This window comes from Xenopus laevis, chromosome 3L (genome assembly GCF_017654675.1).
Source record: "Xenopus laevis strain J_2021 chromosome 3L, Xenopus_laevis_v10.1, whole genome shotgun sequence".
Taxonomy (NCBI): Eukaryota; Metazoa; Chordata; class Amphibia; order Anura; family Pipidae; genus Xenopus; species Xenopus laevis.
This window is the reverse complement of record NC_054375.1, coordinates 21,609,233-21,625,474: the sequence shown is the minus strand read 5'-3', so window position 1 is coordinate 21,625,474 and position 16,242 is coordinate 21,609,233. Positions and strand designations below refer to the sequence as shown.

The 16,242-nt window shown below is 39.7% G+C and overlaps 1 protein-coding gene across 1 annotated transcript in view; it reads right to left on the bottom strand.

Moving 5' to 3' along the window:
• slc36a1.L (solute carrier family 36 (proton/amino acid symporter), member 1 L homeolog) overlaps positions 1–13,802 on the bottom strand; it is a 57,062-nt gene extending 43,260 nt beyond the window's left edge. The window contains 5 exon segments of the mRNA NM_001091410.1: positions 3,985–4,080; positions 4,467–4,555; positions 6,877–6,967; positions 7,443–7,611; positions 13,701–13,802. Of these exon segments, the coding sequence (NP_001084879.1) occupies positions 3,985–4,080; positions 4,467–4,555; positions 6,877–6,967; positions 7,443–7,591 (425 nt within the window). The 5' untranslated portion in view covers positions 7,592–7,611; positions 13,701–13,802.
• Between the last annotated feature and the right edge of the window lie 2,440 nt (positions 13,803–16,242).

Sequence of the window (16,242 nt, the reverse complement as noted above, 5' to 3'; positions counted from 1 at the left end):
ATTATTACAGAGAAAAAGGAAATCATTCTTAAAAATTTGGATTATTTGGATAAAATTGAGTCTATGGGAGATGGTCTTTCCAGATAATAGATGCCATTACATACTTGGAATTTGAAGAGCTCATTTATAAAATAAGTAAAAAGAAACGTTTTTACCCACAGAATGACCACAGAATTTGTGCTATGCAGTGAATTGTTCACATCTGAGTGCAAGTTGTGCTTATCAAGCAAAAGGCAGCATACAAAGGTACAAGGGTGACCACTTGGGCATCACTCAGTAGTGTCATATTCAACAGGAGGCACAGCAATTGTCTGTAGGTGCAATAGAAGTCAACCCTTTTGTTAGGCTTAGTAACACCAGCACGGGGAGCTCCTATAGTGTGCAATTATGCCCCCATTATTGGGCAACCTTAAAACCTAAAATAATAATTTATATATATATCTGTAGTCTATAATTGTACCTACAAAATTCCAAATGCTCTGCTGTATTATCCATAGAGGTATATGGATTATGCAGAAATTTACAAAGAAAGCAACTTCAGTAGGGATGATTTGGGCCATTCTACTCATTCTGCCCAATGTTATTTCTAACATTAAACCTAACTGCTGAATAGTTGTTATGCCCATGTTACTAGTTAGGCAAAGTAGCTGAGCTACATTTATGTAATAGCTGAAGCACAGCCTGCTATGTGGCACATACAAGAGCCATCTACATGTAGTTCTCAGATCACAGTGACATTTTACATCTGTGCAGGTGACCATGGGTATACAGGTTAACCAATATTTTCATCTCCCTAAACATAAATTTATAGAATTATGAGGCAATCTACCGCTGGAAGAGCGGGTGTATCCTACAGAACTATATTTCTCTGTGTGCTGTAATTTGCTTCTGTCTGAATAAATACAATCTTGTCTCACAGACAATGTCTTCATTCACTTGCTGTTTGCAAAAAGACCAAAAGCAACTATATTACAGTCATTTGTTTGTACCCAATTCCTTTGTATTATGTAAGATCATGACAAGCTTTGATCAGAATGGACACCTGTCCTGTTATTTCCAGTGCAAGAGCTTTGAACCAGGGTATTAGAGTGAGCTCTAATGCTGCTATGGCAAATGCCCAGACTTGGGTCACTTTGATCTGTACCACAGATAAATCAGGTAAATGTGCAGTTAACTCATTCATCCAACAGTACCTGCAAGGCCTTTCAGAAATCAGTAGCAGCAGGTAGGGTTAAACATTATGCCACCGCTGAATGGTACATCAATGGCAATTAACCAATTAGAAAGTTTGTAAGCCCCATCAAATGGTTAATCTTCTCCAATAATGGACATATAGATACATGCTCTTTATTCAAATGTTATACTTTGGTTAAGGTAATGTCTTTCACTTGTGCACTTTTCTCCTCCAATTTGTGCCTTTATGTTATTCACAAACTTAGATTGTAAGCTCTACGAGGCAGGGTCCTCCCTCCTACTGTCTCTTACCACATGGCACTTAAGCTCTGTGTACTTTGGATCTTCATACCTTAAGTTTTCTAGAAAATAATTTAAAACCCAAAAAACTGGTTTTGCTTCCAATAAGTATTACATTATATCTTAGTTTGGATCAAGTACAATGCATGGTTTTATTATTACAGAAAAATTATAATTATAAATTATAAGAAAAATACATTTTTAAAATTTTTGATTATTTGGATAAAATGGAGTCTATGGAAGGTGGCCTTGCCGTAATTCGGAGTTTTCTGGATAATAGGTTTAACAGATCCCACCAGTGGCATAACTACCAGGGGAGCAGGGGGTGCAATTGGGCCAGGGCCCACCCCCTCAGGCCCCCCCCCGGCAGCTCGCGAGCCACTGAGTTCTTTAGTAATTGCAGCCGTACGGAGGGGGGACGGGGGCCCGTCTGCACGTCCCGTGCCAGGGCCCGTCCCCCTCTAGTTACGTTACTGGATCCCACACCTATATATTATATAATACACAGCACTGCAGGTTCTTATACATGTATACTTTTTGATGTCATCAAAGAGTTTGTTCACCTTCCAACACTTTTTAAGTTCAGTTGGTTTCACATCACCAGAAATAAAGACTTTTTCCAATTACTATCTATTTTTTATGTGTGTCTCTTTTAATATTGAAGTGTAAAGTTTCACCTTTTTTTGTCTGTCTAAAGCAGCTCAGGGAGGAGTGTCGCTGACTCTGTAACTGTTCTAAACTGATATAAGAAATGTATCAACTAATTGTCTTTGTCCCTGCAGACCAGAATCTTTGAGTTCCTTAAAAGCAGCTGTTGAAATTGATACAATAGTTGCTAATAGTCCAGAGATGCTGCAGAGAAATGTTTCAACTAAATGTTGCAAAATTGTAACAGTTTAGAGTCTGTGCCTGATTCACTGAGCTGCATCTCAAACATCAGAGAAACGGACATTAAACTTTAAACTTATATTTTGGAAAAACAGCAAAAAATACAAAATGGCAAACAACTGAAAAAAGTCTTTACTTGTGGTGAACAATCTGAAAACAACTGAAAAAGTGTTTGGCAGGTGAACCACCCCATTTATAAAATGGGGTGTTGCAGATTTACCACAAAGGATCTTAAATCTTCTGCAGTTTGCATGTATGGAAAAGGTCTACAAATTCACCTGAATATATAACATGATATTTGGAATGTCATGTGGAGAGATAAGTTAAAGGTAGCCCAGAAATCCTAGTGTAATGCTGTAGGGTTGTACATATACAATATATACACATATAGGCTCTTAAAAGGTAACAAAGTGTAAGTACAGTGGCGGAATTACAGGGGGTGTGAGGGGTGCGACTGCACCAGGGCCTGCTGGTGATCCACAGACTTGTGAATCTGCCGCAATGTCTGCTTCTGGAGGGGGGTGGGGGCCCAGCTGCATAGCCGGTACCCAGGCCCTACACTGGGTAGTTATGTTACTGTGCAAGTAGTTACATATGTGTAAAGGCATGTGCAAAAATTCCTCTTAGCGATTACAATTACATTATATTTACCATTACAACACAATACCCCTACATGAAGCAATATCTGACAAATGGGGTAATGCCAGCTATGCTTGTTCTACTCTGTGTTTTACATTATATATATTAATATTAATATATACAAATTAAGCCTTGCCCACGTGCACCCAATAAGAAAGGTGAGGAGCGGCATTTCAGCTTGTTTCATTTTAAAAAACTATTTTTTGGGGAGGTGGCTCTCTCCTTAAATGCTCGCTCTCCCAACCCCCGGCTAATAGTGTCTTTGAAAGAGCTCATGCTAAATAAAGAGAAAAGCAGGTATGGTCTGTCTCCCCCCAAAGGTAACCCTTTTATTTTCACTTTTTTCACATGGACACTGCCTTGACAGGGCGCATCAGCTTATGCATGCTTTGTACAAACTTTGTAACTGAAAGTGTCTTTTTTAAGAAAGTTACAGTTCAGTTGTGCAAGAATATTTTTTTAGTGGGTTATATCTTGAGAGTGCTGGGGCTAACTTGTTTAGGACTTATGGAGAAAAAAAAAAGGGTTTTATTTTAACAGAAAAAAACTAGAAGGCTACCTCTTCCATTGACTTATACAGTAATACAGCAGGCTTTACGTGGTGACTAATTTATTCGAGTTAAAGGGCCAGAGTATGATAAATCTCAAAATCTGAATTCAAATTAAAAGTCAAATCGAGTCTGGATAATTCACAATTCAAATTTGAGAGTTTCGACCAAAAAAAAATTCGATAATAAATAGGCCCCGTAATGTAATATTCTTTGCGACAGCCATTGGGCATGTTTCCATATGTACCATCAAATAAAATTTGAGGTTTGCTAAATTTTTGGTTCGGTTGTGTAATGGCAACACATCCAATCACTCAGCAATCACAACAGATTGTAATAATGAATAACAGCATAATGAGATGGTGGTATAAAAGGAAAGGCCATCCATAAGGAGGCAAAGCAGGAACAATTCAGAATGTATTTTGTGCTTATTTACCTCCCCCAAACAGAATTTCTCTGCAGCCACTGGCTGGGGCAGCCCTGCATACCATACATCAGTGCATCTCCGTAGTCCACAAAGGGTCGCTGTTCCCTTAAGAAAGAAATAAAAAATAATTTGTTTTGGTTAGTGATCTTATTTTTGCTATTTATATGCTTATACCTCTTTGCATGTCTTGCCCTTGCCACTCTGAAATAACTCCCATTCACAGGAGCTTTGTGCAATGTGACCAAGGTCACCTGCTGGGTGAGCACTGAATCAATGCACTGATGCGTTCCTTACCCACCAGATTTCGAACGTGCCCAATAGATATCTGCTTGATTTTCAGCCTCGGCCAGATATAAACTGGGCTTATGCAACTATGATGTGGGGGGGTGTCTTTTATTTGTGGTGTTGCAAACAGTTAATTCCTGTTATCAGTGTCAATTTATGCTTTGGAGTGGTTATGTGGGCTTTATAATTATGATAACTGACCTTACCTTTGACAAAGGTGATGGGCACATTTAACCAACAGGTCCATACAGTGAACAGCAATGATTCCCATAAAAACCAGACTCAGTGGGCCTAGCTACAAAAGGAAGACAAGATAAAATTAAGTTACTTTTATTGTAGGAGATACCACTAATACAATTAGAATAATAAAATGTGATTTATCGAATTCAGTTCAAGTTACTATGAGTAATATTCATTTGGTGCATGTCGAAATGTTGACTTTGAAAAAACAAGGTCATGAAAAATAAAGAATTGGTAAAAAAAATAAATAAATAAAGTCTGTTTACAAACGATGGTCAGATTTGCCCTGGGTCTTAAAATCACTGGTTGCTAAGAACCTTGTAGTAGTAGAGTGCCATGTTATTTAAATAAAATAACTTATTCTTTCAACTACCTCCAGCCATGGGAGCAGGCAGTTTTTGTGTTGTAACACCTGGCGGGCATGCATACAAAAAAATGCTTTCTTATTTTGATACAACAGCATGTATCAGAACAGCTCTGAATAGAAGTAGGTGAAGTTCTGCAACTTCAGTTCTGTTAAATTCCCGTTTTTTATAGGTATGTGACGCCAACACATTATACATAATATAAAACAGGACTTTAACTGAATAACCAAAAGCCACACATTGATTTCAGTACAGTGAGATAAACCTTTTTTAAAGAAATTATCTCTATTTTACTAATGTGGTATGATGTGTTTTGCTCCTAGTGCACCTTGCCCCTGGGAGCTGCACTTGCCACTATAAGATGCAACACTTTGTGCCTTCTCTATGGAGCTTGCAGTGTTGCACATACCATGTAAAAAGTACAAATGTGAGTGGCTGGACAAGACATTGTCAGCCAAGATTCCCTTTGATGAGGAGAAAAAGGTGAAAATATTATGTAATAAATATTATGTACTGTTGCTATTCATTTGTATAAGTTATGTGTTTGCTGTAAAAAGAGAACTATAGTTTATGTAAATATGCTATAGTGTAGCCATGGGACAGCCATTTAAGCTTAAAAAGGTGAAAAGGCACAGCATACTTAACAGATAAGTCCTACAGTGTGCATCTGGTATCTGCTATGTAACCAATGCTTTGTGGCTGTCTCCATGGCTACACAGCAGCTTGTTTATATAAACTTTAGTAGTCTTTCTAAAGCAAGTACATCAGTTGTACCAGTGCAGAGAAACAGTACAGGTATTGGACCTGTTATCCAGAATGCTCGAGACCTGGGGTTAACGGATGTTTCCATAATTTGGATATCCATACCTTAACTCTACTAGAAAATCATGTAAATCATGTAAATATTAAATAAACCCAATAAGCTGGCTCTGGCCAATAAGGATTGATTATATCTTAGTTGGGATTAAGTACAAAGTACTGTTTTATTATTACTGGAAAAAAAACAGTGAAAGCTTATATGTTCAATTGAAGGTAAACTGCACTTTCTTTTCTAGAAACTGAGGCCACGCATGAAAGCTTTCTGCCTCCCAAGCCAAGCTTGTAGGATGCTTTGAAACAAATGGCATGCAGAGATCAGAATAAAAAAGCAGCTCAGGATCAGGATTGTTTGAACATGAATCTGTATGAAAAAGAAAAATTGGACTTAGATGCTTTCAAAAGAAGGGGCAACTCCATATCTAAACCTCTCCAAAGACACAGCAGAAAACAAATACCAACTAAAATACAATATGTGCATGTAAACCGTTGTGGTGCTTTCTATTGCCCTATTGTTCTAGCAAAATAAGCCAAACCCTGAAGGATAATTTCACACCAAGAGAATTTATTGCATCTCTTTCTGCACGGCTTTCCCCTTTGTGTTCCACATTACCATACAATGATAGATGTAAGACAAACAGGTACAGCTTTCCCATTTAAAAACAGTACAATGACAATTTTGTCACTCCATGGACGACTCTTATGGAAGTGCAAGAAAGATCCCTCTGATTGTCAGTGAATAATATAAATTGTCATTTTAATATATATGGACCAACATATCATTTGTGACTTTACAGATATTAATTGATCACCAGCGTCAGTTCCTGGTCCAGTGGAGAAGACAAGGTAACTTCCCTACCATGGTGCGAACACAATTTTTAGAATCGTTGGTGTTGAAAACACAAAATGATCGAAACAGCAACTAGTGAAGAGGAATTACAACTATGAAGGGTTAAGCAATAACATGTCAGCAGACTTGCTACAGTATTGTAATCTATTTTCCAGAGTATAGGGTTGTACACCTTTTAGTTCACCAAATGTGTACAATATTACAATAATGTAATATTAATATTGTAAGCCAAATGTCATACCAGCAGGTATAGCTAAAAACGTTCTCAAAAACATTCCTAAAACCCTACTGAGCATCACATGTCTGTCCAGATATATCCACATGTATGAAGAGTAATATTCATACCACAATCCCAGCATTCTTCACTGCCAGAGGAAGACTCAGAAGCCCTGTTCCAATGTTTCCTTTTAATAAATGGATTAATGTCTGATACCACCTGCAAACATAAAGGAAACAAGAGGCATGATGACGCAAACAATATGTCTATTTAAATAGTTGTACAGTCATCTATAAACAGTGATCTTCAGCTTGTAAGACACACATTGAAGATTTCTTATTTAGAACATGAGTGAGAAATGGAAGGCAAAAGCTCTGCAAATGTGTATAGGAAAAATGTAAATGTATAAAAATTCTCCAATTTCACCATCGATGATGGGTGACAATTCTGACGAGTGACAATTTTCACCTCAGTTTGGCGAAAATTATTCGCTGGCAGCAAAATTCAGAAATTCACTGCAAATCCATCCCTGCCAAACATTACCGGGCCATGCTGGGCAGGCGCCCTAGGCAGGCCCGGCAGTCGCGGTGCCTGCCGCGAATTTGCACGTGCCTACTCTGCCTACCCCTATTTCCCGGCCCTGCTGCCAAATTTATTCGCCCATCACTAGTCAAGAGTAATGTATCTCACTTACGTGGTGCTACTGTCTTCTCCCAGCCTCTCATACTGCCTTGGCCTTGAAACATTGTTACCGATGGTTCCTGGAGAGTTTTCCTCACTGGGACTGACCTCTGTGGAGCTGTAGTCATTGTACCGATCAGATGTCAACCTGGATGTATCCATCGCTTCTGGGGAAATCAGTCCTATTGATAAGAAGGTATACATTTATAGATTGACAAGCATTGATATGTACCATATTAAAAACATTTGAGAATCCATCGATATAATAACAGTTCAAGCTAATCGTTCTTATAAGCAGAAAAGGACCCTTGCCTATCATTTTTCTAGTCTATCATTCAAAGCACTGCCTTGTTGCTCTGGTCAGTTGGACCCTAGCAACAAGATAAAATTCCAAATTGGAGTCATTTAACAAAAAGCGAAATCATCCAGCAAAAAAAAATAAAAAAAAAATATGAAAGACCTAACACATACTGGATATAAGGCAAGGAGATGGCAGACAAAAGAGAGATCCTCTGGGATTCTGGTTGACACCGGTAAAATACTAGCCAAGGCCTGGGCTGGTATTAAAAATTTGCTGCCAATGTAACTTTGTAATCTTTGTGGTTCTCATTCCAGCCCACCCCAGTTTCCTGACAATCTCCCTCTTTCTGCTCCTCCTCTAACCACTTCTACAGCTTGCTAAGCCTTCCTATTGGCCTACTCTCTGCCCCCCTCTTCAGTGGCAATATCATATTCCCACCCTTTTTACATCATAGAGGTTCCAATAGGTTTTCACTGCAGCTATTGCAGATCTATGGCTCAGTTAGGGACTCGGAATTGTTCCATAGGAACCAGAAGGTTCCTTATATAAGGGCTAGGGTTGCCACATTTCCCCGCCGCTAACTCTGGGCGGGGGGGGCGGTGATGTAGCAGGGACGGGCCAATAATGTGGTGGTGTGGTGACATCAGGGGCGGAGCTATGACATGGTGATTGGTTGATTGCTGCATCAATCTCAGGGAATCATGCCTGGTGTTCTTAATTTGAAAAACTGGGCAGACAGTTTTACCCAGACTGCCCTTTAAAAACTGGACAGATGGCAGCCCTTATCAGGCCACTTCTCTGATCCGAGTAGATGAGAGCCCCTGGTTATGGTACCCATTAGGGCTCAGCTAGTGGCCAAGTTCCAACCAACAGGAGAAACAGGACTAAATAGCAATGGACAGTGCCATCCATTGGAATACCAGATGGATCTCAATGTATCACAAACCAAATTTACTGAATTTCATGTATGTAACACCATCCACAGATAAGTGCAGATCAACATAAAGTGTACACAGCAATCAGGCCTGAACTCTCAGTTATATGTGGTGTTGCACAGGGGTTAATACATTGTGTTACTTTATAGCTTTGTTCTCTAGTGACATTTTTTATATATGTTCGTTTATGGTTCTTATATACATGTTCTAGCAAAATAGCGAGTTCTGCATTCACAATCATTATAAATACAGCAAGTATGTTTTTCTTACTCTATACCAGGCTTTTTAGGAATGCATACCTTGCCAGGCCACCAAGAAGGTAACAGATAATTCGGTGCATTACTAAAACCTAATTTAAAGGTGACCAACCCCCTTCAAGGAGAACAAAAATGAATAGGGCTAAAAATGCAATATTTAATTTTTTTAACCAGCCTAAAGTTTCAGCTTCTCAATAGCAGCAATGAATCGGGACTTCAAACTTGTCACAGGGGGTCACCATCTTGGAAAGTGTCTGTGACAGTCACATGCTCAGTGGGCTCTGAGCAGCTGTTGAGAAGCTTAGGGGCTGTCACAAATTATCCAGCAGAACATGAGATTGTTCTGTAATATAAGGTGATGCTACAGGGCTGATATTTAAATTCTGATGCTAATTGCACTGGTTTCTGTTCTGCCATTTAGTAATTATCTGTATTAATTATTAATCAGCCTTATATTGTGACATTTCTATTCTATGTTTACTGTTTATTGTGAGTGGGTCCCTAAACTCAGTAAGTGACCGCAGCACAGAGCATATGCAGTGAATCAGTAGAAAAGAAGATGGGGGGCTACTGGGGCATCTTTGGAAACACAGATCTTTACTGCTAAAGGGCTGTGGTTGCCTTTGGCTGGTACAGAAGACCAAAATAATAAAATATAATGTACAACATTTCTAGCCTACTTCTTTAGTTAGGCTTTAGTTCTCCTTTAATGCCATATGTGCAAAACAGTGGCGGTACTACCGGGGGTGTAGGGGGTGCGACTGCCCCAGGGCCCGCAGGCAGTTAGTGAGTGAGTGAATCCACTGTGAAGATTGATTTTGGAGGTGGTCCTGCACCCGCGTGGGTTACCTGGTGCAAAATCTATATGGAACAAAGTTTATAGAACCAGCATGGAATGTTAGAAATAACAGTGGATGAATAACCTCTCCACAGTTCTGGAATCAAAAGCCACATACTTCAGTCTGTTCTATTCTAACCAACTAGTCAAGAAAAGCAGGTACTTCAACTGGTGACCAATAAAAAGTCAAAAATATAAATAAATATTTACCAAACTGAATGTGTAGTAAAATCCTTGTTCTGAACAATTTTAAGGGCAGGATTACACAAAACAAACAAATGTGAAATGGAATGAGAAGTAGGTTCCTCTTAGTATCACGCGGTTTGTCTAGTGCTTAATCAGCAAGTATTAATATTATAACAGTGCCTTGTAACATTCTGCATATCCTGTACATTTTTGTCACTGCCAGCATAGCAAAAAGTCTTTCATCTGGTAAGAGTAACTAAGCCAACAGACAACATTAGTTATAGTGTTATGAGTAATACTTAGTGCTATTCGGCTGATTCCTATGCTATGCAGCTATGTACAGCAAAAATAATGTCAAATAAAGTCAAACTTTTCCCAAGGGACCTCTTTATCTAAATTGTTACAAAGTATCTTATTTGCACCTGTTAGCTGTTCTGGGCTCTCTGCCAAAAGCCAATTACGTTAGAAACTTTGTTTCTTTTTCTGGCTGTTCAGTGCAGAGAAAAACGGGACTTTCCAGTACAAATGTGGGGCTGCGGGTTGAGCTGTCAAAAGTGGGACTGTCCTGCTGAAAACGGGACAGTTGGGAGGCATGCATTGGAAATCTAAAAATGACTCAACACACTGAAAACAATTCAATGTGTAGTAAACAATATATTGTGTCAATGATTAACATATCATACCTCCCACCATTTGAAAAATGGAATAAGGGACAAAACATTATACCACACCCCCTAAATACCATGTCCATTTTACAAAATTTGGCAGGCCATGTTTTATGTGTTATTACAGTTTTGCTTATGAAGGTGAAATTGCACTTTAAGATGTAACGGTGGCCATATACGGGCCGATAAAAGCTGTCAACAGACCGAGTTGGCAGCTTATTGGCCCATGTATGGGGCCCTCCGACGGGCTTCCCCGATCTATATCTGGCCCAAAATTGTCCAGATGTCAATCGTGCAGGGCTAAAAATTCCATCAGATCGGGGGCCACATCTGTTCGTTGATGCCGTCCCGCGATCTGACCGCCCGTACTCCTGCATTATGATTCCGATCGTTGGGCCCTAGGGCCCATTCACTGTGCTTGTTTCAGCCAGTACTTGACACATCACTAACCTGCTTATCTTATTAGTTACAATTATATCAAAGTACAGGTGGTGCCAAACGCCTCTTATTTAATTACATTTCAGAAACATTGTCTTTTTTTTTTGGAGTCAGTGCAGGAGATGAAAGGGAAATGCAGGACATTGCAGTAACAAACCAGGACTATGGACTGAGCTGTCAAAAAAACGGGAGATATAACAAACTGTAAAGCTAAATGCTGAAGACATCATTCACTTTCTGTGATCAGACTGAGTTGTACACCTGAACAATAAGTGAAAGAGTCTAGCTGTTGCACAAATGCTCCTTAAGGGGTTTTCGAGTTATTAAGCTTTTTATTCAGCAATCTGCTTGCTAGGGTCAAAATTGCAACCATGCACTGATTTAAATACAAGACTGGAAAATGAATCGGAGAGGGTCTGAATAACAAGATGAATTATAAAAAGTAGCAATAAAAATAAATGTGTAGCCTTACAAAGCATTTGTTTATTATATGGGGTCAGTGACCCCCATTTAAAAGCTGGAAAGAATCTGAGGAAGAAGGCAAATAAAAAAAAAGATATAAAAAAATTAAATCATGGCCAATTTAAAAGTTGCTTAGAAGTTAACTTAAAGATGAGCCACTCCTTTAAATCTTGTTCAATCTATGTGTCTAATAAAGGTTTGCCCTCCTGACATATTCAGGTATCATAGGTAGAGCACATTGTATTTAATGTTCATTAAAAAGTCTGCAAATATGTTGCAGCTTGACTATGTCTAGGGGTTAAAAACCACAGGCAGATAGGAGGATAAGTGGAAGGAGTTGTATTGCACAAGTGAAAATGAAAATATATTAAAAGGAAGTGTATCAGACTTTGTCCCCAACACAATCACAGACGAACCTATACCCATGATCTCAATATACAAACACAATACCTGTTTTTGCCTACCCATGGCCAGAACTAGGGGTAAGCAAAAACTCCATGTGCCTAGGGTGCAACTAGGGGGTGGGGGCTAGGGACATAATTCCACTGCATTCTCTTAAGAATTAGGGCATGGAGTAGGATTGGTTGAGTCAGTGGGGGGCAAATGACTAAGCACCCTTGATTTGGGGATCTGGACCTCCTTGCCCAGTTCTGCATTTAGGCAATGGAACATTGATTTGGGGCATATTGCCAACAGCATTTTTTTTGTAGTACTAGTAGTCCAGAAGAGTGGGGTAAAATGTCCAAACTATTGCTCCACCACCCTCCAGAACTTGTTCAAGGAGTGCAGCCCCTTAGGCCTTGCTCCTCCTGGCACAATCCTGTTGTGTTTATTGTAGTTTATTAACACTCACCTGCCTTACCATCCAATGGGCCAGCAATGGCTTTATAAATCCTTGTGGCTGCAGCAGCAGACCAGGTTAGGAGAGGTCAAAGATTGGTTAGCCAGTGCATCACTAATTCAAAACACAGATAAAACCTTACCAACTCTACCCTATATGCCATTTTAAGGGTAAGATCCATGTTTGTAAGCAGCTCAAAAGATGCACAAAAAAAAGTGCACCACTCCCACCAATTTGCAGGCAAGGCCAAATAACCCAAACTACCCTGCTGACTTGCATTGTAATGTAAAACCAATATCCCTCAAGATCCCCTATACAATAAAAGCCATATGTGACCTATTCAAAGACTTATCTGCCCATAGGCCATCAGTTTTATTGACTTCCATGAATCAACTTATTCCATTCGCTCTGCTTCTCCTACATTGTACTAATCATCTGTGTCACTCAAAACAACCTTGGTACATACTTCTTTACATACCTACTACAACACCCAGTAACCAAGGTGTTTCTACTATGGTCAACATAGGTAGAATTATATTTCTAGACACAAATTAATTTGTCTTAAGTCCACTCATAAATTTGTATTTTTATTTTGCCTCCCCATACAAGTGCTAGATAGAAATGTGGGGAGGCACTGTCACTGCAACCCCCCCCCCCCCCTCGATTATACTAAGCACTGGCCATGCATATTTACCTGCAGTGTGCGTGGCCACTAACTTTTTTCCAGCTTACAGTGTCAATGCAAGCTAGGTACAGGGGCAGCCTTTGAAGGTTCCTAGGTGCTCATGCACCCTGTCCCGGTGGTGCACATGACAGCTGGAAACCTGGGGCATAAATGTTGTGGCTTGCCAGACTCAGGGCAGGACTTAATAGATTATAGTCACTGGCATCCTCCAGTGATTTTAATTTTACTTCTCGTTTAACACTAAAAAGTCATACTAACACTTTCCTATGACTGATACCAACATGTTACTCTCACAAGTAAAGGACAAGTGGCTCAGTGTCCTGCACAGAAGTTACTGTGGGTGGCAGAATGTTTTGGAAAAAAAAAACAATACAGCAGCTCTATATATCCCCTCTCACACACATAACAGTTAAATAGGACACATTCACATCCCCAGACTGCAGCTTTAGGCTATTGACACACAGGCTGTTGTCAGCGGCTGTTTTCAGCCTGTGTAATTGGGCTGACCTCAGCCTGCGTGTGACCACATACAAGTCTTATCAGATTCAAATCAATGGAGCAGGGGCACTGAGCAGATCTGATTCTCTCAGCCTGCAAAATTACTCACAGCCTGTGTGCCCATAGCTTTATCCTTATGTAATAAAAATGTTAGCTGTGACTTACCGTCAAAACCGGGCTACTTCCTTCTCAGCTCTGGCTCCTTCTCTCCATATTGTATAGTAAGCACAGTCACATGAGCCACCCACATCTCATGTCACGTGAGCCACTGCAGCTGAAAGTCTCCATGGGAACTAGAACTCACTTGCCCAGCAATATTTTTCTTTTAATGGAAATACCCAACTTTACTATTTGGCTGCTAACAAAGCATACTTTGATCATGGAAAGAGATCAGTGATGAAAGGCTGTTTAGATTAAAGCAACATGCTGCCTCTTATTGTTTATTATGGGTGTTTTTCAGTCCTGGTTCAGAAAATTATATTGTATCATTCTCCTTGTTCTCCTTGCTCCCCTATAGTGCCCTAGAAAATCTAATTGGATCTCTTAAAAATGTAATTAGATCAGTGTTGCAAAGAAATCCTCTCAGCTCTGTTTCTGCGCTGAAATGAGAGCTGTATGCCCTTTCATTCTTTCACAGGAAGTGGTCATAAGTAGCACTCTGCAATAGCAGCTAGAATCCCGCCCCTATGTTTCCAGCATGACTATAATGTGTGACTGTGTGCTCCTACTCGTGCTGTGCAGTGGAGCTGCTGCTTTTCCCTGAACTCTAAAGTGCCGTTGCACCCCATTATCATATAATTGTACTCATTACCAGTGTCTTTATTATATAGTGAATAAAGTACCCCCTCTTGTAAAATATAAGGATATTATAAGTTACCGAGGAGTTTCATGACCATATAAAAACACGAGGCCGAAGGCCGAGTGTTTTTATACAGGTCATGGAACTCCGAGGTAACTTATAATATCCTCATATTTTACAACTGGGGGTACTTTATTAATTATAATACACAAATTTTAGTAAGTCATGTGACAGAAATTACATCACTACTCACCGTTTATAACTGATGACATCACTAGTCACCGTTTATAAGGATATAATTTACAGGATATTCATGGCTTTTGTGTATTATATAGTTATTATAGTTCTCTTCAACTGCGTATAAAAGTTTCCTGCTGTCAGCCACAACCCCTGTCAACCTTAGTTTGATTAAATGATAATTTACATATCTACCACAGTAATGAGGTGACACTTTAGCCAGTGGTGTAACTACAGAGGAAGCAGGGGGGGCCCAGGAAGTATAGGGGCCCCATGAGGCCCTAATTAATGAGCAATTTTAATATATATTGGTAAAACAGGACATTTTGGAAGCCCTAAAATTGATTTGCTGTGGGGCCCAATGACATCTAGTTACGCCACTGAATTTAGCCATGAGTGGCTGCAGGAAATGTTCTGGGGGGCATAGCATAATGAGTGGGGATGTTAGTATAGTATGTAAATATAAAAATGTCTGGCACTATGTTAAGTAATAATATTAGAAAAAAGGCTCCATCCTTATGCCCCAGTACTGTTATTCATGGGAGCCCAGGTTCAATACTCATATCAGCTCCTAGGGAACTAATATGATTCACTACTTATGACACCTGCACATAGAGTGTTAGCTGTATGGGGGTAACTCTAAAAATTACTGCATATGCACAGCGTTGGACTGGGGGGCCCCCCACACCAACCCCCATCTGTAAAGTCCTCTCTGATGCCGCCACCCCCCTTCCCCCCGTGGATGCGTACTTTTTACATCAGAAGAAGAAGTGCAAGGAGCCAGTCAGGGCCAGTGGGACCCAAAAGAGCCGGGGCCCACCGAGTTTTTTCGTTGGCCCAGTCCAACCCTGCATACACATAATAGTATAAATCAGAGGAAAGCTGCAGAAGTTTGGTACTTTGGTGATAATTATTTATACATTAATTAATTATATTACAGTGGTTTCTAGGACAATGTTTCGTGTGGCTGTAACCAACTTTTGGTGGCCACATAATCAACATCCAGGGGCTACTGGGGCAGGGATAGAAAACCTCCTATGGCCATATGATCAGGTTAAAGATACTGTACATCATTTAAGCACTTTATTGAGAATAAGTATATTGTATTTACAATACATCAATCAACAGAGAGTAGAATTAATCACGTGACATGTGGAAAAACGGCAAAAAAAAAAAATGGAAAGCAATCGAAAAAAGTCTTTATTTCTGGTGAACACAACTGAACTGAAAAAAGTGTTTGGAAGGTGAACAGCCCCTTTAATGCTTTATTTGGCTTTCCCAAACGTTCAAAAAGTGCACTATATGGGATGTACGAGAGATAATTGATGGTTAAAGGAAAAGGAGAACCGGATTCACAGAGGCAAATATGGGAGGTACCTACCCAGCAAATTCAGTTGTTAATTTTTGCACTGTGCCTGCATTTTATTTACTTTTCCTAGGCGCTAAATTACAATGAATTAGGAATTCAGTTAGTCCTTGCTTACTGGCAAAGGTGTAATGACCAGTATGGCTCACTGATGCCACCCCTCATGACACCTCTCAGCTATAGAGTGGCCAGTTGAAAGTTTACAGTTAAACAGATTCAAAACTGATTATTTGCCAGCTCTAGATGTGTGAGATTGGGATCTAAGACTACCATTTCCCAAACTCAGAACAGTAGGCAGTATTTTC